We start from the raw sequence: 26,113 nt of genomic DNA, 5'->3' as shown, positions 1-26,113 counted from the left end.
GAAATGGAAAATCTGACACTGATAGTCAATTATTAACTGACTTTATTCACTTGTTCTGGGGTTTTGGACCATGCTTGGTTATGCTCAGGAATCATTCCTGGTGGTCTCAGAGAGGATCATCTTGGGTTCCAGATAATCCAACCCAGGTTGACTGCATGTAACATAAGCATCTTATCTCTGCACTATTTCTCTGGCCCTAACTTTAAAAACCTTTGGCTATACTTCTCGAAAGGTACTTTTCAACAGATTTTCAAGAGTTTAGTGATCAACACAGTTTGGTTAATTTTCACATTCAGCACACTGCCTGATTTTGTAAAAACTGTCTTAGGGGAAAGCATTGAACTCATTTGGTTATATGTCATATGTACATCACTGTCATTTTTTTTTTTTGCTTTTTGGGGTCAACATGGTGATACACAGGGGTTACTTCTGGCTCTGCACTCAGGAATTACTCCTGGCGGTGCTAAGGGGACCATATGGGATGCTGGGATTGAACCTGGGTCGGTCGTGTGCAAGGCAAATGCCCTACCTGCTATGCTATCGCTCCAGCCCTGTGCATCACTGCCTTCCTCCTGCATTGGCAAAACAGAACAATTACAACAGCCCCAGATTTCTTATCCAGTCCTTGATGAAAAATCTTTGCTGACCTTTTTAACCCCCAGATATAACATTTCCTGAAATATACCTTATAAAAGAATCTTAGTTTTTATATCTTCAGCTTATGGAATTATATCCTTTGTTTGGAAGTTATGACATTGATAGTTTATAATTATTTTGATTTTTGAAATTAAAAATATCTGAGTGTCTTTCTATTTTTTTCCTACGGCTCTCAATTTTAGGATCATTTCTCTATAACTATACTTCTATTTTTACTGTCTTCAATTATCTTATTGGTTCTTAGAAAGAGTCCTCCTAATAAAATTTTTTAATTGTTTATTTTTTTTTTGAATCATCATGAAAAAAGTTGCAAAGTGTTTAGGTTTAAGTCTCAGTCATACAATGATCAAACCCCCATCCCATCATCAATGCACATGTTCCACCACCAAGAACCCCAGTATACCTCCCATCCACCGCACCTGTGCGGGTAATGATCTTCACTTTGGTCTTTCTATACTTTGATTACATTCAATATTTCAACAGAAAACTCACTATTGTTATTTGGAATTTTCCCCCAACAATCAAACCTGCTGAAAAGGCATCATTTGATAATTTGTTTTCCATTGCTGAGAATGAAGAGTATATAAGGTTTTGGATTTCTGGTATTTTAGTAATTAAGTCCAGAGAAATTTCTGCCAGAAGTTGTGTCAATGCAAGCTCGTACCTCCAGTTAGTGGGCTCTATAAGATGGTGGTCGCCACGTGGCTGCCGCCACCACCGAGGAAAGGAAAAGCCGAGATAGAAAAACCTTTCCCCTCTGGAGCAGCATGGGATCACAGCTCAGTTCACAGTCTAGAGGCGTTTCTGCAAGAAGCCGCTGGGTGCCAATTTTAGTTAGTAGGCCTCCGGGATCATGGTCTTTTAGGAGCAGAGGAGCTGTGTGTGTGCCGCCACTCCGGGTCTCCACCTCCTAGTAAAATTTAAAGACTAACATCTGGTTATTGTCCACAAGAACTCTGGAAGGACTTGGGCATCCTATATTCAAGATGATCAAATAACCAGTGTTGCTTTCTAAATTTTGAGTGAGACACCGGTATTAAGAAGATGATCAGTGTCAGAGAAATAGTACAGAGGGCCAGGCACTCTCCCTGCATGCAGCTGAGCTGTTTCAGTTGCTGCTACCCTAAGGTCCCCCAAGCAGCTCCAGGAATGGCAATGACACCCCATGAGAACTGTTGGGTGACCTCAATCATCTCAACACTGCAGAGCTGGACCAATATGACATCCTTGAGCTCTTCTGTATGGTTGGTGGAGAATCACCAGGAGAGCATACCAGGTGTCCTAAAAAAATATATAGGAAATCTCTAGTCCCCCATTAAAAAAGCATTTTTTTAAAACTTTTTATTAAATCACCATGTGGAAAGTTACAAAGTTCGCAGGTTTATATGTCAGTTATACAATATTCAAACACCCATCCCTTCACCAGTGCCCATATTCCACCACCAGAAACCCCAGTATACCCCCCGCCCCCACCCCCTACCCCCTACTGTATAACTAATGAATTTCACTTAAGTTTTTCTTTACCTTGATTACATTCCATAATTCAACACAAAACTCACTATAGTTGTTAGAGTGTCCAAGCAAGAGAGACAGACCGACTACATTTGATGATTAGTTTTTCATTGCTGGAAATGAAGAGATATGTAGGCCCACTGCTACAAGTACATAACTCTCTCTCTCTCTATCTTTTTTTTCCCCTTTTTCCTTTTCCCTTTTTTTTTTTTTCCTTTTCCCCCTCATCTGCCTTCCAGCGCCTGATAGTATGGTGTACGCCACTCTGCGTCGGCCAGCATGGGGCTTTTGCTTAGTTCACAGTCCAGAGAGCTGGCTGCTACATTAAAAACCTTCAATATTTCAACAAAAACTTACTATTATTATTTGGAGTTTCCCCCCCAAGTCAGACCTGTTCAAAAGGAACCATTTCACATTGCTGACAATTATAAATGTTAAGTCGCGCGGACACTGCCGCATCCGCGCGGTTTTGGATTTCTGTATAAAGTCCAGGGAAAATTCACAGTCTCCATACACGGGTGCAAGCATTTGCTGGAACCCCAATTCCTAAAGCTGTCTCTGGTTCCCGCTCGTTCCACATCCACCGGCTCTGCAGAGGCATGGGCACCCGGACCGAAAACCCGGCCGGCTGGAGGAGAGCCCCGGCCCTGGCGGGGGCTGGCCCTGTATCCCGCGGCTGTTTCAAGTTCAAAGCACACATTTTTTTTTTTTCCTCGCGCCAAAAGTTCATACCTTCTCAACGGACCCACAAAATGTTGGACACCATGCCGTCTCCCGGAGGGGAGAGAGACCAAGAAGGAAGGTTATTTCCTCCATTAGCCGGCGTGGGGCAAAAGCTTAGTTCACAGTCTCCATACACGGGTGCAAGCATTTGCTGGAACCCCAATTCCTAAAGCTGTTTCTGGTTCCCGCTCGTTCCACATCCACCGGCTCTGCAGAGACATGGGCACCTGGGCTGAAAACCCGGCCGGCCGGAGCAGAGCCCCGGCCCTGGCCTAAAAAAGCATTTTTAAGATTTTACAAATAGAAAACAGTTTTGCAAAACAATTTAAATTTTCTGTAAAACCAAGTATAAACACACCATATACAAATAAAATACATTATTCATATTTTAAATATGGAGATATTTAATATATTGTCAGATATCAGATAGTCATACAAAGATTTTTTTAAACTATTTTCATAGTGAAAGCACTATAAGAAATTGTTTAAGTTTTGTTCAGTCATAGGGTATGATGCTTAAAATTGTGCATGGCATATTAGGTGATAAATAAACATACGATGAAAAAATCAGCAAGTTAAGTTTTGTTTTCTTTAGTATTGTGCAGGCTCGATACTCTCGGTAGCTTGCCAGACTCTCCAAGAGTGGTGGAGGAATCAAACCTGGGTCAGCGGCGTGCAAGGCAAACGCACTACCTGCTGCGCTTTTGCTCCAGCCTGGCAAGCTATCCATAGCATATTCGATATGCCAAAAACAATAACAACAAGTCTCACAATGGAGACATTACTGTTGCCCACTTGAGTAAATTGATGAACAATGGAATGACAGTGACAGTGACATTATTATTGTGCATGTTTATATCTTATACAAGGAGGATATCTGATTTTTATGATAATAATAAATACCAATATCATTTAAAAATAAAAATCTGAAAATGTAGCAGAAGGGATAAAGAGTTAGTTTTACATTGCATAGCAGGTTCTTTAGAAATTATATATATTATTAAGTTGGTTACAAATAGAGTTATAATTAAAATGTATTTCAATAAGTAAAGTTATGAATACAGTCCCAAAGAAGATGAATATTTATTCTCCTATAATATATAAAAGTCAGAGGGCTGTGGCATTGAGAGATATTTTAATAACTCTGCTGAATAAAATAGTCATTTATAATTTAAATATTTAAAAATATGTAATGAGTTTTATAAATTAAAAAAATGTTTGATCAATTAGATAAAGTAGCTATCACTAGTGGTTAAAGTTTACAGAGATATATGATAATGATGGAAACTTATATTTGAAGATTTATTATGACACACACATGATAGCCTTAGAATATTATTCTAAAAAAAAGTCTTGTGATACTTGTGCAATAACAATATTGTCTGAAGTTATAGAATTAAGGGATGTTCCCACTGCACTCTTTATCTTCTCCTACAATATTTATTCTCCCTCCTTTCCTACCTCCTTTGCTATTTTCTGCTAGGATATTGAAATCTATTTTGCATTAAAAATACTGGTACATCTTTGATTAGTCTTTAATTTATAAGAATATTTTTACTGTGATCTCATTAATCATTTAAGAAAAATGCTGTCATTTAAGAAAAATGATCTTATTTACCATGAGAAAAAGTGGCACTAGAAAGATAGGATAGGGGACAAGTTACTTTCCTTGCACAAGACTGACCAGGCTCAATTCCTTGTATCCCAGCTGCTTCCTATATCATTTCTAGAATTAATTCCTAAGTGCAGAGTCAAAAGTAACCTCTGTGCATTACCAAGCTTGACAGTAAAAAAAAAAACTTAAAAAAATTAATAAGTGAATTGGGGATTTCACGTCTGTAGGGTTTTGGGCAATATGGTGGTGATAGGATTCAGTAATGTACGGACATATCAGAAGTGTTCACAATGGCCTAATCATATCACTTAAACTGTAATAAGAAAAGGTTAAGAAACCAGAAAAAGTCCAAAAAGAAATAGCACTGCAGCACTGTCATCCCATTGTTCATCAATTTGCTGGTGCCTGCTCCAGTAAGTCTCCATTGTGAGACTTATTACTGTTTTTGGCATATCGAATACGCCACGGGTAGCTTGCCAGGCTCTGCCTTGTGGGCAGGATACTCTCGATTGCTTGCCGGGCTCTTCTAGAGAACTGAGAAATTGAACCTGGGTCGGTGGCATTCAAGGGAAACAAAAATGGATAGTTAAAATTAGATTGTTTGATTTGAGAAGCCAAAATGCTACATGTTCCAGAAATTGTTCAATACCCTTTGTTTTTGTTTCATGTTGTTTGTGTGGCCCTCCAACCAGGACTTACTGGTTCTCAGGGACTGCTGATGACTATGTACTCAGGGGCCACTCCTAGTGATGTTCAGAAGATCATGGAATAGCAAGTATCACCCCCTCAGGCAATGCAAATAGAAGTTCTCCTTCTGAACCACATACCAGACTCTCAGAAATGATTTAGTTTTACTAACCTTATCTTTAATGGAATCTATCAAGTAGAGAACTGAGTCATCCAGCACCTGTTCATGTCACTCATAACACACCATCCAAATCGACACCCATCCACAGACTCATGTGAGAGAGTGTGGAACGATCAGACCTCCGTTTCAGTTTAGCATGTCTGGACAGAGCTTTCACGAGCAGGCAAGCTGGTGAGAAAGCAAATCGGATCCTTCCTGTCACATCTACCAGGAATATCATTTCTGCAACATTGGACTTGAAGAGAGCACGCAAAACAATACTGCCGATCCTTTTCTCCCTGAGTGGAAATCACCAGCTCAAGTCTAGGAACTCAGTAGAGCTGGAGTCTCTAATTTCTTGGCTACACCTGCTGAAGTCGACAGATTTCACTACACACACCTGAATTGGAGTTGAAATATATTGTCACAGGAAACAGCGTATGGATTGATTGCCACAGAGTCACACTATTCTTACCCAGATTTAATGGATTTCTTTGAATGTTTCTCCATTTTCTGCTTAGAATTAAAACAACTTCCAGCTGCTTTAAATTATTGTTTTAAAATAATTTTCTCAGTAAAATTACTGTTTTGCTATGAAGAGAGTGAATTCCTCCCTATGCCATTCCAGAATTATTCCAACCCTTCATTTTGTTTTGTTCTCAGAATGTACCCGCTATCAATTTTTTTGTTTTCAGTTCTGATTAGCTTTATAAAATTCCAAATTCAAAGGATATTTAGGGAACAAATGAAGACTATGTTCCTTCTAGACAAATTGACATTTTGGCTATAACAGATAATTAAACCAGTTTTGCGTGAAACTGATTTTCCCTATGGTTTACCACCCATCTCTATGTGGCTGACTCCTGGAAGCTTTGCAGTTTATCATGGTTTAATTATTGTGCCTTATTTTGTTGATAAAATGAAATGGAAACAGAAATTTCCAAGCTCTTTTCTAACCAAAGATACATCTGGTTAGGTATTGGAAAGTTCTGATCTGAGTGGAGATCCTGTAATCTGAAACTCTGGAGTTATTTCAAATATTGAAGATCGTCCTTATTGAGAAAGGATAAGTTTTCTAGGGTCTGGTAGAATGAAGGTTGGATCTGTTTTGGTCATATCTAAGACTCTAGATGAAGAGAGCTATCATTTGTCAGCAGATATTTAGGAAATATCACAATGCAAGTCTGGATGACAGTACAAGGGGTGAGGAACACGCCTTTGTGTGCAATTGTGATTAGATCCAGCCGACATAATCAACCAAGCATCACAGGGTGTGTCTCTGGGCGCTCCCAACAATGCCATAGTGGCTAACACCGTCATCCAGGTTGGTTAAGAATTTCCAGGAGAGCATCCGTCAGCAGCTGAGCACCTCTTGGGAAGCCCTCTGCCCCACTCCTCCCATGAAAATATATTGTATTTGACAGTAGTCACAACTTACAAATCATTTCCTTTTTCTTTGTAATTGTTGACCATTAAAGTTTGGTCAAAGGGGGATTCCTAGTGAATATTTGCATAAGGGCAATTTTGTTAATGTAACAGATTAGGAAAGCTAATAATGCTGAAAAACTGTAGTCTCTCTTCTCTTGTTTGTGGGGGAGGTCAATAGCACTCAGACCTTACTCCTGGCTCTGTGCTCAAGGATCACTATGAGTGGACGTGGGGACCATGAGGCTGCTGGAAACTGAATTCTCATTGTCTGTAGGCAAGGCAATCTCCCTACCACTGTACTATTACTCCATCTTCTGCATAGTCCTACTGAAAAATAATCATGCAACAGTATAATTCAATTTCATTTCTGGAAAATTAGGTCAGTATGTTTCCAATGCATAAATAATTGCCTCTTGTAGTGCTAATGCTTCTATGTACTAATCAATTTATCAACAAACTATTCAATGAAGCATGCATTTTCTGTCATTTAGAAACACTAGTTAGATGGAAATTCCTTTACTTATTTTTCCTTTTGATCATCAAGAGAGATGTCCATACCTGCTGTGCCAGGGCTTACTCCTAACTCTGCACTATGGGGTGCCAGGGACAGAACTCAGGTCTGCGATGCCATGGAAAGCATATTCCCAACTGTACTATTGCACCATCACCTACGTTCTTTTATGTTAAAGATACTGTTGCTGAGTCCATGAGTTTCTTTATTTTAAAGCCTTGTTTCTGAACAGCTTCAGAGCTGCAGAAAATGACAACAATAAAGGAGAGAATTTACACATATCCACAACACATAGCACTGCACTCTAGCAGTGTTGTCCCATTGTTCATCAATTTGCTCGAATGGGCACCAGTAAATCTCCATTGTGAAACTTGTTCCTGTTTTTGCAATATCGAATGTGCCCCAGTAGCTTGCCAGGTTCTGCCAGGCTGGTGGAATACTCTTGGTAGTTTGCCGGGTTCTTCGAGAGGGACAGAGAAATCAAACCAGGATGGGCCACGCGCAAGGCAAATACCCTACCCGCTGTGCTATCGCCCACACACATATGGAAAGGAAAATTTATAATCTAACATTAAAATTATATGTTCTTGTAATTAAATATCAAATATTGATTATGGATAATGGAGAAGTACACAGTATATTCAAATGTGCTCAGTTCATGCATAATATGTCCTTATTTACTGTCCCAGAAGTTCATCCATTGTGTTCAGTTTTCACGTTATTTCAGAATTCCCTGGACTATAACAGTGTTTTGAATTTTCCTTGTTAATGGTGTCATTTATAGTTTTGAGGAGCACTTGTTTATGTATTTTATAGAATGCCTCTCAATTAGGATTCATCCCTTTTTTCCCCTCAGATTGTACTGGTCCTAGGGGTTTTGGGAGAAAGAACAATGGCATAATTGAAAGGTGGATATGACTGATGACAGTGTAGTTGGGTAGTTGGTAACATGGTAACATATATTTAAATATGTGTGAAATTATAACCTTAAAATACAAACATTTTGTACAGCTTAATCTAAGAAAATTACAATGAAAGTAAATATGCCATATAAAATGCATTTAACAAAACAGAGCAGGGTGTTGGAGACAGGGGATGAAGAGGTATAGCGTAGAAGAGGGAGAGAGAGTGTCTCATTCCATTCCTTTTCATTTACTGGAAATACAAATCATGTTCTGTTTTTTTTTTCCACAGTATTTCTTTTGACTTAAGCAGGACACCAATGTCATTTCAATTGAGATCTAAATATGACAGTAGTTGACTTTCTAACATTTTTGTGAAGTAGATAATAGAATTTGGACAATCAGAGAGTAAGAATCAATGAATCAATTAAATCCGCTAATTCAATATTATAATCATTTTATTTTAGACATCTTTGTGTCAGTCGAATGAGGCCACAGTAATTAGTTTGCCATCTGTGCTCAGTGTCAGTTCATAAACTAGAGGAGTGGCAATTAAGGTTTTACTGCACCAGGGAGAGGATCACATTTTCTTTAGGTATACCTAAAAGAAGTATACACTTTACGTATACTTTAAATTTGTATATGTTTAAGTATACATATTTAGACACTATGTATACCTAAAGGAAATGTGTATACTTTAGGTATACTTTAGATGTTCTAGGACAAAGTGAGAAAATGTAGGGATTTTTTTTTCATCTGTAAAGCCATTCAAGAATTACTTTCAGGGACCAGAGCTATAGTACAGCAGGTAGGATGTTTGCCTTGCCAGGGAATACTGGAATACTTGGTTGACGTGAGGGGCCCTCCCTATAATTCTTGATCAATCATGCCTGTGTTTCAATGCCAGGAGGGAGTATCCTTACCACTCATTAACTACCCAGACCCTCCCTCTTGGTGCTCAGGGTCCTTCAGGCTTTCATCGGCAGTTGACCTGCAATGCTCAGCAACCATGAGGTACCAAGAACTGCTCTGGGCTCAGCTGCCTAGAAAGCAGGTACCCTTAGAATATTTTCTGACCCTTTGAAAATATTGTACAGGGGGAATTTGAACTAAAACAAATGAAAGAAATAGCAAGTCTCATGTTAGAAGGTGTATATGGTTCCAGAGGCATTTGGAAAGCCATACAAAAGCTTAGGGACAATAGTCACGTATAAAACTCTCCTCATCTGTCCTCTGAGTCAGTTTATAGAATAGAAGAGTGGCAATGAAGGTTTTGCAATACTTGAGTGTCAAATTTCCTTTGGATGTAGCTATACTCCACTATATGAACTGAAATATTCCTTTAGCAGTGTTCTTTACCAGGTCTTCCTTAGCATTCACACTGTTATTTAGGGTGCTCATACCTCAGAATATACTTTCTTTTTTTTGCTTTTATAATAATCCCATTGACCTCGGCCAAGTATGCCCATGTCAATGACTTGACACAATCTTTCTTGTAATTTAGCAATTGGCCATGAAAGGAACGACTTATTTCATTTTTCCAAAAAATCTCAAAAGTTTTTATTTTTCTAACGTTAGTTGTTTGTGACAAAACACGTTAGAAACTTCCGGCTGACAACTGTGTCCAGAGTTAGGCTATGCTGGGAGTGACGTAATAGACTGAAAATAATGCCTGCTCATGAATTAACTAAGGGACTTCTGTGTTTCAAATTCCTAAAATGAATCTTCAGATTAGAACACAATGTGTGAATTAGAAATCATATGTATATGCACTTTCAATTACAGTTATGAGATTAAAAGTGTTTTATTCTGGGGCCAAAGTGATAGTACAAAGATGAAGATGCTTGTTTTGCTTGCTCTCAACTCCAGTTCAGTCTGGCAATGCGTGTGGTTCAGAGCAAGGCGTGAGCCCTGAGCATGGCTAAACATCAACCTCAAAACATTTTATTCTTTCCTGTCTAGCCCCACAGAGCTAAGGACATTGGGAGTTGTATGCCCACAATTCAAGGTCTATTCAGTAGTTTCTGAACATGAAACTATTCTATGACTTCATTAAAAATGATTCCTCAGATTTTCATGTTCTAAGGTCAATTATTTATATTATTATGATTCCTTTGTACTATACCGATGTGCATGTAGTCCTCAAATTAGAGATGTGAAGCCCATCCAAGCAGCAGCGCATCCTTCCTTCCCTCATGCAAATTAATTTTGAAGTAGTTTGAACAGCCATAGACACTGTGTTTTTTTCTCTCTGTGCACTCTTATTCTGGGTTGCCTGCCTCTCTAAGGCATTTCTGCATTTTTGACTCCATTGTTAAGAGTTTTGACTACGTTATTATGTCACTGGTACTGTGAATCATTGCACTTGTTTCTCACATTGTCTCAAACTATATATCTATATTTACAACCTGTTGGGTTATACAAGGCACACTGAACCCCTTGACCTCAAAGGTAATGCATTACCATGACAAATTAAGTCTTCTAATTTTTGACAAATTCTAAAAGTCCAAGAAGACTTCGGATCTCCAATAATGAAATACCTACTTGGTTTGAAAAAGAATTTGAAATTAAGTTCTAAAACTCCTATTCCTGGGTTTGAGCTGCAATATCATGTATGGTCCACACCGGATGTTCTTTATGGGCTTGGAGCCAGGGGGAACCCTGGGCACCACTTGATATGGTCTCCCCAAATTATTTAAACTTTCTGAACTTTAGAAATGACTTTCAAATATTTAGCACCATATTATTAGCAACAATAGGAAGGGAGTGATGGTTTAAGAATCTAAAATGCATTGCTATTAGCAGTAACAACTTAGATAAATGCTATATATTATGTTCTAAGTGTGCACTGATAAGGTTTTGAATTTTTAACTAAAGATATTTTTCCCTCAGAATCTACAAAACATCATATTACTGAAAACTGTCATAGAAATATCAGTACTCAGAAAACACAAGATTATGTGGAGATCTCCATGACTTAGTCACCATCTAGTAGATTATTACCCAAAACAATTAACAAATACCTCTAAAATAGATTTATATTTGTAAAATATATTTAATATATTTATATTTAAAATATATTTATACATTTATATTTATAATGGAGATGTTACTGGTGCCCGCTTGAACAAATTGATGAGCAACAGAATGACAGTAATACAGTGACAGTGATGTGTAGTAAATATAAATGTAATATATGTATAGTAAATTTTTTACTGTCACTGCCCATCAATTTACTTGAGAGGGCACCAGTAACGTCTCCATTGTGAGATTTGTTGTTACTGCTTTTGGCATATGAATACTATGTAGGGGTATATATATTTTTAAAGCAAGAATCAGCCTTCTTGGGAGTATACATACAAAGTGAAATAAAATAAAACAGAGAATGTGAGCATGAAGGAAATGAAAATCATGATCTGTGCTCTTCTTTTCCATGGCTCCAGTAAACCCAAACCTTATTACAATGTATAGGTTAGTGGTTGTTTTGAGTTATGTTAATTTTTAATGTGCTGGGAATTACCTCATGAAAAATATGCATGCTTTTAATTTTATTGACATATTATTATATATCTACATACAAAGTCATTTGTTAGCTAATTCCCTTATGCTGGATTTCAAAGAGGCTACTTACAAGTCAGGAATCAGGATTCAGCTTTAAGATAACTGACATGAAGGCAAATGAATAGCTAGAACCAGACTGCTCATTATGGTTGTGAATGTAGTCAGATGTCGAGCTTATAAAATAGAAAGTAAACTGCCTAAAAAAATGCAATCTTAAATGTTAGCGATTTCTTACACAAAAAATCCCTCAAAATCTTCCTCAAATGTAATCCAATTTCTTCTTTTTCCTACAAACTCTGAGTTTTGGGAACATACTCTCAAAAATATAAGGAAGAAACCTATGAAACAAGTAAGTGAATATAAAGCCTATTTCTATGACCTAGCTTAGTTTGAGAAGTTAGCATTCTTGCCATTCAACTAGTCTATTTTGCTTCACACATTCTGGTGGTCTGTTAATGCCTGGAGTAGGATTGCTGTGAGCATGAGAAGAAGCATGGAAGAGGGTGAGGGTTTCAGAAACCAGAATTCATTGCTATTAGCAGAGAAGAGTGGGGAGAAAATTTGCACTAGCATGCATAGGCTAAGTTATTCTTTTATCTCTCTATATATTATTTTGAAAACAGAATTTAGTTCATGTTAAATATTCAAGTATAAATAAATAAATATTTATTTAGTTCATGTTAGATATTCAAGAAGGAAGAAAGAAAGAAAGAAAGAAAGAGAGAGGAAGAGAAAGAAAGAAAGAAAGAAAGAAAGAAAGAAAGAAAGAAAGAAAGAAAGAAAGAAAGAAAGAAAGAAAGAAAGAAAGAAAGAAAATACCACTGTCCTCCCCTTGTTCATCAATTTGCTCCAGCGGGTCCCAGTAACGTCTCCATTGTGAGACTTGTTACTGTTTTTGGCATACCAAATACACCATGGATAGCTTGCCAGGCTCTGTCGTGTGAGCGGGATACTCTCAGTAGCTTGCCGGGCTCTCAGAGAGGGATGAATAAATCAAACCACAGTCAGCTGTGTGCAAGGCAAATGCACAGTCTGTTGTGCTATAGCTTCAGTCCTTAATACTTAATACTTAAGTAAATATCATAGTTGTTATTTCATCTCAACTATTTAAATAAATGTCATTTAATAGAAATAATTCACACTAGAAGTATACCTTTAGGGTCAGAGCAATAGCACAGCAGGTAAGGCAGGTGGGTGACTTGAGTTTGACCCTCAGCACCGCATAGGACACCTCAATGACTTCAGAGTGATCCCAGAACACAGTGCCAGGAGTAAGCCCTGAGCATGCCCCCAAAACAAGTAGAATGTAAGGGAGTGGGAGCAGGAGAAAACTAGGAGAAGCAGGTGGAGAAGAAGGAGACAAAAGAGAAGATGAATAACTAGAGAATTATAGGAAATTTTAATTTCCTAGGAGACACAAAATGAATATGTATGTGAAATAAATTTGGGTATAATTTGGGTTTTATATTAAGTATACAGTATTATGATATTGCATACTATAAAATTAATATATTCATATACATTCTGTCTTTATTGATTTTTTAAGTTTATAGTAAAATTTTAAATTAGACTATATTGTAGCTTCAGATTGTCAAACTTCCATTACATAATCATGTATGGACAAATAGAGAATTACTACAACAATGGAGATTTACATTTTAGTATGTGTGAAAAAATGAATTACATATTCTTTTAGTGTATACAAATATATATAACTGAATAAGTACTGGAATGAAATCCAAATGAAAGTCTGACAAAATATCATGTTTTAGATGTGTAATTAAATGTGAATTCATTTTCATACTCTTGTTTTGGAGCACTATACATAATTATTTATATTTATAGGAAGCACGCTACATAAATGTATAATATGCATGCCTATAATATGTATATTATAGGCAGTAACCAATAGTCTTCCACAGTTAAACCATTGGAGTTTGACAGACTGTGGGTATTGTGCCTTAGTGCTAAGTCAGTTAGTGCTAAATGCATTAAACAATTCAGCTTAGACAATCATTTTCCTTCTCTGGCTATTTTCAGAATATTGGTGGCTCTTTTCTCTTATCCCTGCAACTTAAGTGCTAAATGAAGTTCTGTTTGTCAATTTCCTTCTTTTTATTCACTCCAGTGAAGTAGTGAAAAGAGCTAGCATTTACAGACCTTAACATGTGCAATACCAGTGTCAAGAAATCTCCAGCCCGGGGGGCTGGAGCGATAGCCTGGCGGGTAGGGCCTTTGCCTTGCACGCAGGCCGACCCGGGTTCAATTCCCAGCATCGCGTATGGTCCCCTGAGCATCGCCAGGGGTAATTCCTTGGTGCAGAGCCAGGAGTGACCCCTGTGCATTGCCGGGTGTGACCCCCCAAAAAAAGCAAAAACAAACAAAAAAAGAAATCTCTAGCCCCAAGTGAAGATAATGTTGACAAATGATAGTTCATATACATTAGTGATTTGTTTTTAATCCTTATAGTAATTGTTAAATGATAATTATAATTAATTTATTAGGTACCTTTTTCTTCATTGTAATCAATGTTTTGTGTTTTCTTTTTCCAAATCTGATAGAAAAATATAACACCTTAATTTGGGGCTGGAAAGACAGTAGGAGTTAAAGTATTTGCTCCGCATAGGACTAGCCTAAGTGTTACCCTCACACAGGACATGGTGGTGAACTGATCACTGAGAATTATCCTTGAGCACAGAGCTCAAGAGTAAATCCTGAATGCTCTTGGATATGGCCTCAAAACCAAAGTAAAGAAATAAATGAATAAGGCTTAATTTCTCCAAGTTAACAAAAGAAATAGCTGGAATTATTTACCCGTATGATTATTTTGCCGTGTGGGTGGGTACGTACGCTCTGTAACTTACAGAACTTTCCGAGAGGGACGGAGGAATCGAACCCTTATGGGCCGTAGCTACCCACTATGCTATTGCTTCAGCGGCAGAGCCTGGCAAGCTATCCATGGTGTGCTCGATATGCCAAAAACAGTAACAACAAGTCTTACAATGAAGATGTTACTGGTGCCTCCTCAAGCAAATCGATGAACAACATGAAATCGATGACAGTGCGACAGTGTGATAATTATTTTAAAGTATTTACTCTTTTTCTTTAAATGCTGTAGGTGAAATGAAATTTTGCATCCATATCATCAAATACTTCTATTAATCGAGTGCATTTTTGTTCATCTGTTTTATAGGTCCCTATAGATGGAATATAATACATCTGAAGGCTTTTCATCCAAAGGATTAATGCCGGCATTATTAGTTCTGCAATAAAATAGAGCATTAAGTGGTGGAGCCCGCAGACACCTCAAACCTGGATTTCACAACTCTGCTTTAAGGGCTGGAGTTTTTAATTCCTCAGCTGTAGGAAAGCCTTTGCCAATGCTTACAAGGAACTGTTTATCCCTGCTTCTCTGGGTCCTGTTTGATGGAGGTCTCCTAACACCACTGCAACCCCAGCCACGACAGACTTTAGTTACCGAACCAAGAGAAAATGATAATCACCTGCCAGGGCGGAGATCACATTTGCACCGAGTTAAACGTGGCTGGGTATGGAATCAATTTTTTGTGCTGGAGGAATACATGGGCTCCGAGCCTCAGTATGTGGGAAAGGTAATGGCCTGTTTATTTTGCAAAGCACTTGCTAACGGAGGGGATTGTGCATTGTGTATTTTGTATGGCTGTTTTGCACAGGAGTTGAACAAACCAGTGACTTGATTTTTCTTCCTGAATCATTGGCCCGGGTAAGCTTCGGAATATCATTTAATCCCTACTTGCTCCCATTATCCCTTGTGATCTTTAATGAAATGATTATATCTTTTGTTTTAATTATTAATTAAGACATGAAATTAAACCAGGCAGAAGTCATAAAAAGTATATTTACCTTATTTCTCAGTTATACAGGGAATGTTTCACAAGAGGCCCATGGGGAAAAATCACCGGAATAGCTATTCTTTACTGTTATTAGTATTGCTGCATGGCTAGAATTCTTCCCTTCTATTTCCCCTTCAAAGTTTAAAAAAAATTAGAATTTTCGTTCTGAGTTATTTGATTCACTTATGCTTTTTAAATGACCTACTTGTTAGAGGCTTTTTAGGCTATCTATGAATTTGTAAAAGGACAATATGGAACCTAAATATATAAACATGCATCTTTAATAACCTTATAAGTCTAGGCCCAATTTTTAATTTATTTATATTTTTAGTCCATAAAAATTTGACCTGTGTCTGGAATAGTTTGAAAATTTTAATACACCAAAACAGTTTTACCAGAAAAGTAGTTCATCCAAAAAAAACATATTGATTTGTTAATATTATGTTGAATTTTCCAAAATATTCCCATATTTTTATAGAAATATAATTGAAAATGATAGGTAGAATAATTGATTCATCAAATGATTGTGGAGACGTTAGTTCAAAAGACGCAAGTATGCCAAAAGACTATAAAAACTCAGAAAAGGGATGTGTGTGTGTTTACGTGTGTGTGTGTGTGTGTGTGTGTGTGTGTATGTATTTAGCAAAGTAATACTGAATACATCACTTCTTTTGGTACTCCTATGCTCCAGTCATTAATTTTGCTCTATTATGTTCGCAAATATTTATGTGTGTGCACATATATTATAAATCTATATATACAATTAGGGAGTTTATTAATAAGAATTGTTCCCAATTATGTCTTGTGTAAAGGGGAAATAATTTTGCATTGCAGTTAAGGTACCGTTATATTGACTCGGTTCCACCGAAAAATGCAACTAGTTAATGTTCCATTGATAACCTGACCTTCGCAAGCCTCCTCTCTAACTGGTGAACCATGGTGACATTTTTATTCTTCTGAAATTATTGTCACTTCAGAGTCAGTAATTAATGATCCCCTAAAGGTCTGATCATTTTAATTTTTCTAAATTTAGTCATGCTAGTAAAAATGTTCCCTTGGAAAGTTTGAGGGAAAATGAACGATATACATTCAGATGCCCAGGGGGCCAACTCAAGGCCTCACACATGCTCACACATGTGGTTCCCAGCTTGAGCTATATTCCTGGAGCCAACGGTAACGTTTGAGTGAAGTATTGTAGAAACTTATCAAGGCTTCAGAACTTTCTTCCATAGGTTTCTGGATCTGTAAACTGATGCGTTTGGAGATTAACTCAGGATCTCTCTGTGTCTGTCTCTCTCTGTTTGCATGTCTCTTTCCTAGGATGAGCCATATAAGTGGCATTAGGGTTTGGGAGGATGTGGTGCTGAGAGTTATATTTTGACTATCACACATTTTAGGCATAAGCTCTGCTACTTGAGCCATATCCTCATTTTCATGATTCTCTTTTCAGTTTTATATATTTTTTTTATTTTTGATTTATTTTTGACATGAGGACACATTTTTTTTCTCTGCTTCCGGCCTACCCCTTGCTCTGTGCTCAGGAGAATACTCAAATAATCAAGGAAACATATGTGATGCCAGGTAGTGAAAAAGGTTAGTCATATACAAGGCAAACACCTTACCTACTCTAATATCCCTCTGGTCCCAAATGACTATTTTTTTATTGCTTAGGTTTGATTTTTGTACACCTGACCCAGGGAGCTGTTCTACCTGCACTAGCAAAATAAGAATCGAATAGGCCTCTTATCTATTTTGCTTCTAGAAGCATGATGATCAACTAGCAAATGGCCTTGATCCTTAGGAATTAGAGTCTTAGGATCGCTGCTTTCTCTCTCCTGCCTGTTACAAGGACATACGTGCATTTGACCATGGAGTGTTGCCACTTGATCCCTGTTACACTGGCTTCCGGATAAGTCCATTCCATTGACATTTCTGAATGTTGTGATATTAGTTCCCCAGTGTCTCCAGAAAAAAAAAAGCTGCTTCCGAAACATCCCGCTAAGATGTAGTTTTTTGCTCAGTCATGATGAGAGATATAGCCTCTGCAACCTCTCCTGGTAGGTAAGTAGGTTTTGAATAAGAAATATGTTAGCAATTTACTTTCTTGAATTCTTTGAATCCTTCCTCTTGCAGTAAGATATGGCAAGTCTGAGATTTAAAATTAATTTTCAATAAAATGTTATTCTATATTTTTACCAAGAAAATTGATAAAGTGTTTTTTAGCATCCTAGTAATAATATTAGATTTTTATCTGCATAGTCATCCCGTATTAATCAATTTGGGGCATGGGTGACAGTACATGCATACCTTGCACACAGCCTTGCACTTTCCTTTTCCAGCACCATAGATGGTCCCAGATACTTCCCAGTAACAATGATCCATGGGTATAGAGGCAAGAATAAGCTCTGAGAACCATGGGGTGAAGCCCTCAATCTCAAAGTAAATAAATAAAGTTAACACAATATGCCTTTATTTCCATTCCAATATCCTCTTACACTCCTTAATAGCATTGTGTGTGTGTGTGTTGTAGAGTTGTGGGAGGGGTGTGTGTGTGTGTGTGTGTGTGTGTGTGTGTGTGTTGCAGTGGGGGATGTTGGATCAGACATGCCTCACGTCTGCTTTGTTCTTTGAACACTTTTGGCTTCGGTGTTCCTACTTTAATCTGTATAATCACATATATTACTTGGACTATTGGCTGTATATGTTAGTCAAACCAACTAGTTATTTCTGTTATTCCAAACTTCCTCATTCATGAATCACTTTAAAACTCCTCTGTGTCATCCTGCTAGGGATAGAATCTGGTTAGAGATCTAGAAGCCTATGATGAAATGATGGAGGATGGGTCCAAAAAATCAGAATGGATCTCATGATAACTGATGAGGCCATTGGCTAATTAACTGGGGGTTAAGATAATGGAGAGGTTATTTTCTTTGCAAAGAAACACTAGAATGAAGGAATTGTCCCAAGTTTCATCAAGGTCTCCAATATATACACAAACTTCAGGAATTTGTGATGTCACACAGAAAACACCAATTTTAAAAGCTGTCACTATCTGGTAAGAAATTTGATTTATACTAAAATATAGCTATCTACATGATGGTAGTTGAACTTTTTAATTAGCATTTTCATTTAGGTAAGTATTTCTTTCTGGGAAGAAACAAACTGGCAGAGACTTTTTATAGCACTTTGAACTAGGAACTTAAATCTCTGAACATATCAGGCTCATTTTACTTCTCCCAGTAATTTGCAAGAGAGTGTTTGTATGCTAATCCCCCATCCCAAGACATATATTTAAATCCTAATTCCCAACATGATAACACAAGTAGCAGGGACATTGAGAGATGTCAAAAAACACGTAGGTCTCTAGCATTTTCTGCCATGTGAAGATACAGCAGAAAAATTCTGCAGCCTGGGCTAGTCCTACATCTAACTGCCAGCTTGATTTGGAGCTTTCAGCTTTCAGACAAGTGCAAGGGAGATTTTGTTGTTTTGAAGCTGCTTATTCTGTTGTATTTATTTATAACTACAGTTCAAAGAAATTGAGACATTTAAGGATACTATGGGCAGTCAATCAATATCATAATGGCCATTAATTTGACAAGAATTTTATAGAAAATATACACATGTTCAGCCAAATTCTTACTTCTCATCAGTGTCCAATTAGGAGTAAAAAGAATGGTGATATTTTCTGTAGTTCTATTGTCATGTGACATCGTGCTCTATCAGTGTTCCAGTGAGAAGACAGTCATGCACGTATTTCAATTTAATTAGATTTCAGAATTAGTTCCAGAAAGCATAGAATAAATAAAGAAAGCACAACCTTTACAAAACAGAAGCCAAGCAGTGGGGGATGTGGAAGAGTAACTAAATTGTCACCTAGTGTTGACCTGTGGATGGTGTTTGAAGGTCCAAGAAACATTTCATGGTGTTGAAAGTCGATTTTCTACTTAACATCATAAATGTAAATACTATTGTAACTATATTCCCTAGACTATAATTTTAAGAGGAAATTACAACTCCTTTCCTCTAACCCAGCTCTTCACAATATTTTCCAACAGAGGCCCCTTTTAACCTTGTTTCATTTTTATGGCTTCATTATCCTACCAAGTGGTATGTGGTCACATACCAGAGCTCATTTGGACTATCACGGGGGAGCATCAGGGACCACCCCATATAAGAAAGGCAAGTCTAGACAAACGTTTCTAAAACTATTTTGCTTACCACCTACTTTAAGGCAGTAATGTTGTTCAGTGTTTTCCTAGAAATCTGTTTTCTTTAGGTGAACAAACATAAATGTATCCCCAGTTGTTCCAAAGGTTACCACCAGATCCCTATAGCACCTTTAGAGGGAAATATCAACCACTTTGTAAAACACACACACACACATACGCACAAACACAAATACCAGGTTCTTTATCACTGTTTTCTTCCAACATCTTCTTTTAATGCCACTTGTGCTTATATTTGTCTGGGGATGATATTTATTCTCTGCTTGAACCACTCTGGGTGGAATTGATAAGTTCACTCCGGTACCTGTGGGTTTTCTCCAGTGCAACAGAGTACTCCAATACCCCCAAATGCGATGCTAGGTTAGTTGGCATGACGTTGGTTAGCTAGTTGTCTCATTATGATGATACCCTGTGAATGATGAGTAGCTATATGAGGCTGGTCCCTATTTGTTCCATGAGTTCTAACAATCAATTCCAGCTACAAGAATAAGCAAGATGGGAACCAAACAAATGAATGCATGCAGATTATCATTTAATACAGAAGCGGTTTAGTTTTGATTTGGAACTTTGATGATAGTTTTAGGGCCAGAAACGTGTCCTTAATTCTTGTTCATACCAAATATCAATCCTCTTCTGGAAAAGTTTATTTAATTTTGTGTTTTTAACTCAAGGCTCCCATTAACAAGAAGAAAACACATGAATATATAAAACACTGAAGTAGGCATGTTTGTTGTCAGAAATTTACTTACGCAGTTGTGAAGGTACAAGTCCAAAACCTGCAGCGATGGCTGATTTGCTATAAAAACAAAAAGATTTGCAGTTCAAATTGAAGTCCTGATCAAATTCCTTTCATGTTAAGGGGAGATCAGTCTTCATTTTAAGTGAAGTCTTATTTAGTTAGATAAGCATAATGATATTGTGGAGAATAACTGAATTATTCAGATTTTCCTAATAAAATATTTTCCTCATTCAAGTAAAGTACCTACACAGAAAAGTCTTGATTAGGTTTGATCAAATAGATGGGCACAAATAGCTAAGTTAACACACAAAATTATCCTTTTGAGGATTAGTATCTCTAATTGGATCATGACCAAAATGAAATAATGTTAGAAAAAGTAAGTGTTTCTTTAAGGGAAAGAAAAAAAACTGCAATTTTTATTTATTTATTTTTTATAATTTATTGATTTTTTTAAATTAGTGAGTCACAGTGAGGGTACAGTTACAGATTCACACATTTTCGTGCTTGTTTTACCCTCATGCAATGTTCGAGAGCCCATTCCTCCACCAGTGTCCATTCTCCACCACTTATGAACCCAGTATCCCTCCCACTCCCCTATCCCATGCCCCCGACCCCACTCCACCTCTGTGGCAGAACATTCCAATTTGTTCTCTCTCTCTCCTTTTGGGTGTTGTGGTTTGCAATAGGGGTATTGAGTGGCCATCATGTACAGTCTTTAGTGTACTTTCAGCGTGCATCTTCCTCCCTGCTCGGGATTTCCAATCACATTTTTCTTGGTGAAAAAACGCAATTTTTAGATGTTCTTTGGATTTTTGAACTTATTAGAAATGTTTTTTTTCCTTTTTTATAATGTAGGAGCACATCTATTTATTCAGCCATTGATTAAGCTGATTAATTGGACATGGACTCCACATTGCTATTTTTAATTTTTTAAATTTTTATGTGTTAGTTCAAAATGTTTGATTACATTCAGTATTCAAACACTAATCCCACTGCCATTACACATTTCCACAACCAAATTTGGCATGTTTTCATGCCAAACCCTAATCCCTGTCCCAAAATGCAACCAAAATGATATATTTTGTATTGTCTGTTATGAAGAACTGCTAAACATGCTTACAAAAGAGTGTTCATATAGGAAACAGTTTGAAGATTGTTCTATATTGGCAGGAGTCATCAAGTCATATATATATATATATATATAGGATATTGCTAACATGTTGTTAAAGTTTGGGTGATGTGAGCTTTGGTATATATATATATATACATATATATATATGAAACTATGTATACATGCATATATATATATATATATTTCCCTCTATGATTTGTTGTGTATTGTTGTGTACTATCTGAACCCCATCAAATGTGGCATGGTAATTACGGAGAATAAGTAGGGAGTGTTTTATGATGTGTCCAGGAATATGTTTACTCATATGTGAGGCTCGGCCAAATTTGTGGGAAGCAGTCTTGAGGGTGGTGGCAGTTGGGTTGTGGAGGTTTCTGGCTGCAGGAGCTGGGTCCCTTGGGGTGGGGAGGGCTCTAACCCACCCCTCTCTGGGGTCCCCCATGTGAAACAGTCTGGCATGGAGTCTGGTGGCATGGTTATGGGGGCCTCATGTTATGCTCCCTTTCGGGAGAAGCAGCCATGTGTTCAGGACAGTGTCTGATAGCGAGATTATCTAGCCCCAGCAAAAGGTGGTTTGTGGGCATTACCCTGGGTCACTGGAGACTGGGGAGACTAGTCAAAGGATCTCTGCTCCCAATCCCATTGAGCCCAGAGTCCAAGGTCACAAAGTTCCACATTACCTTGGTTCTGTAGAACTTCATTTATGTGTGAAGCTCGGCCCAAGTGTGTGGGGAACAGCCTTGTGCATGGCAGCCGTTGTGGAGGTTTCTGGGTGCTGGAACTGGGTCCCTTGGGGCGGGGAGGGCTCTCACAGTCCCCCTCTTGGGTGCCCCTGTGAAAACAGCCTGGCGCAGGGTCAGGACATTCTGTGGCTCTCTCTTTAGGGGGGTTTATTTTATAGTCCCTGGATCTTGGCCATTTATGAGATTACACGTGCCGGGGGCAGTTTGTGGGTGTGACTACCAAGCTACTGGGAAACTGTGGACCTAGTGGGAAAAGGCCCAGTCCTGATCCAAGTGGGCCTGAAGTTCTCAGTAATGGGTTCCTGCTGTAAAAAATAAAAGGGCATTCGCATGCAGGAGGGTGTGATGATGTGCGTGTGTGTTGTTCTCGGGCTCTCAAGCTGTACTCTCTCTCTCTTGCTGCTCGAGTTTGGTGCTCTTGAGCCACTGTGTATAGAATGGATCGGGATGGCTCCTCCTTGTGTTCTTCTTCTGTGTGTACTGCTGTGCTTTCTTCTGTCTGTCTCTATCTCTGTCTCTGTCTCTGTAGTCTCTCCTCTGGTCTCTTCTGACCTCTTTCTCTCTGCTTCTGTGTCTTCTCTGTTGCTTCTGTGTCTTCTCTCTCCACTTCTGTGTCTTCTGTGTCTTCTGTCTTGCCTGTGTCTTCTCTCCACTTCTGTCTCTTCTCCTTGCTTCTGTCTTACCTCTACCATTCGGTCTTGCCTCTCTCCCTACTTCTCTTACAGTCTTAGTTTATATAGCATTCATATAGGGTGGTGACACAAAGATGGGTTGAACATTAACAAATCAACAAAGAAGGGCAAGACCATTTCTCCAGGAGATTAGCAAAATCTCATCTAAGGAGATTACTCCAGATTACTAAGAGATCCACTCAAAGGTAGATCCAAACAATGGTATGTCGCTTTCTTCCTTCTTCAGCTAGTAATAAATTTAAATAGTTGTAGTAAATCTACTTCTAATATTTCTAGCAATGGCATTCTGTTTGAGCATAGTAAGAGATATATCGGACTTAAAGTTTGGTTCTTCCTGAGGACATTCACTATATATTCCAGACCACAGTCCCCAGGCCAGATTAGTCTTCCTAAACCCAGCAGGATCCTAGTCTCATCGTTACTTTTGGATCATGATTGCATTTGTCTATGACCATGCTCTCAACTTGTAGTTGAGTATTGTGGCATTTTGGCCTGGTCCATTTCGATGCCAGGGTGGCTCACAGCTTGCCCTGGGTCCATTCCTTCCCTCGTCAGGACCTTGTTTTTGGGGTGCTAGGAAATAAGTTCAACTGAGTCGAGAAAGCAGAAGCCCAGGAGAAAATATTATTGGAGTCAATCAGCTCCCAAGTTACAAAGCATAATATTTATTAACTGTCTTCCTGTGTCCATACAGAAAGGACATTGCTTTTAGGTAGACTAAATTCCCTGTGGCAAGGCTGAAAGGACAAACCCAATGTTATCCTACATGCCTACCTTTGTGCTACAGGCTCTAACTGCATATTTTGATCTCTTTTGAGATATGGATCTCTGAATCAAGGCCTGTAAATGAGCTTATATAGCTGAGCTGGGGGTGGTTTGTGGGTGTGTCTCAAACATACCTAACTTTTGGTCGTTTAATTTCTTGGTAAACTTGGCCTCAATTTTTTGGGGTCTGGCCAAAGGCACAGTAGCAATTTGGGGGTATCTGGAAGTCTGATGGCACCATCAGGCTGCTGATGCACGTGCCCACAGGTGAAGGCCGATCTGCTGGCAGCATCATACCCACCTTTTTTTTTCTTTACTAGCAAAAAGCCACAGGAAATGAGATAGAATAGAAAGTTGGATCTATTCATTATTGCAAAGTAGAGGACAAGTGTTAATGAAGTGAAAGTATGATCCTTACAAAAATGAAATCCAGAAAAATTCAAGGCTTTAAAGGAAATATTACAACTAAAATGCCCAAGAGACTTATAAATAAGCTACCTTTGTCTATGTATTTCTAGTATATGTATACATATGTATTTACACACACATATATACATATATATAAAGGCAATAATAGTACAATTTTGATAATTATATGTAATTTATTTTTGATAATAAAATGACCGAAGTTAAAAAGAAACTGAAATAACGTGGTAGCTTATTGTTATATCTTATTGCAAAAATTGGTCTAGCTAGAATTGCTTCACAATTAACACAATATTAAGTTAGTATTTTAATTCATGTACATAACGATTGTGCCTAATAAAATGCAAAGTACATCATAATATTATAGTGACACATTAAAATGTTTGCATGGTGCAACATTTCTGTTTTATGAGACATGTAGCTTTTGAGAAGATTATAATGCAGTTTTCATGGTATAATTTATTTCTATTGTGTGAGCTTTCAGTATCAATTCCTGTTCATTTGAGATATAAGGTTCATAATTCAAACTTGGTCTGCATTTAAGATTTAAAATCTTATGCTTCCTCTTGACTCTGCCTCACTTACATATCTAAGGACCTTTGAAGTCTATTCAAGTGCCCTAAATCAAGGCTGTGCCAAATCCATTCAACTTCCAAATGGATTGGCCTCGCTATTAATCAAAGCATCTACTTGCTCTTTCTGTAGCAAAACACCAGAAGCCATTCAAATTCTTTCTCAACTCCATTTTAGGTAAGCCTGATATTTTATTGAACATCTGGTATATAAAGATAGTCATAGTTTTATAGTTTCTCTCAATGGCTATCTGAGACTTTTATATCTGGATATGATTGAATAGCAATACATTTAAAAGAAACATAGCTTGAAATAAATTTTGAACAAATAAATAGCACAGTATATTAAATCTTGTTAAACAGTTTTACTCTTTTCTGTTTGTTTTTCCTATATACTTTTATTCCTTTTAACTACTTGTTTCATGACAATTGTGTCAATAAGTTTTAATGTGTTTATTTTAATTGATTAGTAGGACTTTGAACACAATTTAAAAGCCTTTAAATCTCAATGTATGAATCACCAAAAATATTTTAACAGTGTGAAAAGTGTGTGCAACATTAAAATATAAATACTTTTATTCATTTTTCTTCATTGGGCATATTTCCACACTTGATCTCATATTAGGTATAAGTGCTTCATGAGTAGAAGAATATTCACTTATTATTGCTATAGATGGTGCTGGCTATATTACTAAAAAGTGAGAATGCAATGTAAGAAGTTTTTCTTTTTTCTTTATTTTAGTGTTAGGACTTCTCACCTGATGTGCTCAGGTTTTACTCTTGAGTGTGTGTTCAGGAATCACTAGTGGGGATGCTCACCGCACCGCATCTCATGTGGGGACCAAAGCTTGGTTGAATGTATATAAGGCAAACACTGTAGCCTGTGTATTACTTACCCACCCCCTTCTCTAGTGATACTTTGTTTCTAATTTTAGGATTTATAAAAATTAATATTCTCAAGCACTGTTTCTCGAGCCATATAACTAAGAATAGAATACACATATTCTGATTATATTTTCACTGGAAATACCTTACAATATATTTTACAAACTTTACAGTCTAGGTGATTTTGTGTGCAGGTGGTTATATATGTTCATTTGTTGTCAGTATATTTGTTGGATGCATTAAAAGACAGTATATTCAATAGACTTTCATAGCTGAGCCTCTGTAACTTGCATTTTATTATAATA

The 26,113-nt window shown here is 37.6% G+C and overlaps 1 protein-coding gene across 6 annotated transcripts in view; it reads left to right on the top strand.

Annotated features, from left to right (window-relative positions):
• Nucleotides 1-26,113, top strand: part of CDH12 (cadherin 12) — a 1,011,811-nt gene that overhangs the window by 704,480 nt on the left and 281,218 nt on the right. For all 6 annotated transcript variants that reach the window (XM_055142975.1, XM_055142967.1, XM_055142951.1 and 3 more), the window contains one exon: nt 14,950-15,367. In XM_055142975.1, coding sequence (XP_054998950.1) covers nt 15,137-15,367 — 231 coding nt within the window. In that variant the 5' untranslated portion in view covers nt 14,950-15,136. The remainder of the gene's footprint in view (nt 1-14,949; nt 15,368-26,113) is intronic.

This window comes from Sorex araneus, chromosome 1, assembly GCF_027595985.1.
Source record: "Sorex araneus isolate mSorAra2 chromosome 1, mSorAra2.pri, whole genome shotgun sequence".
Taxonomy (NCBI): domain Eukaryota; kingdom Metazoa; phylum Chordata; class Mammalia; order Eulipotyphla; family Soricidae; genus Sorex; species Sorex araneus.
The sequence above is the reverse complement of the archived record's forward strand: the minus strand, read 5'-3'. Positions and strand labels throughout refer to the sequence as shown.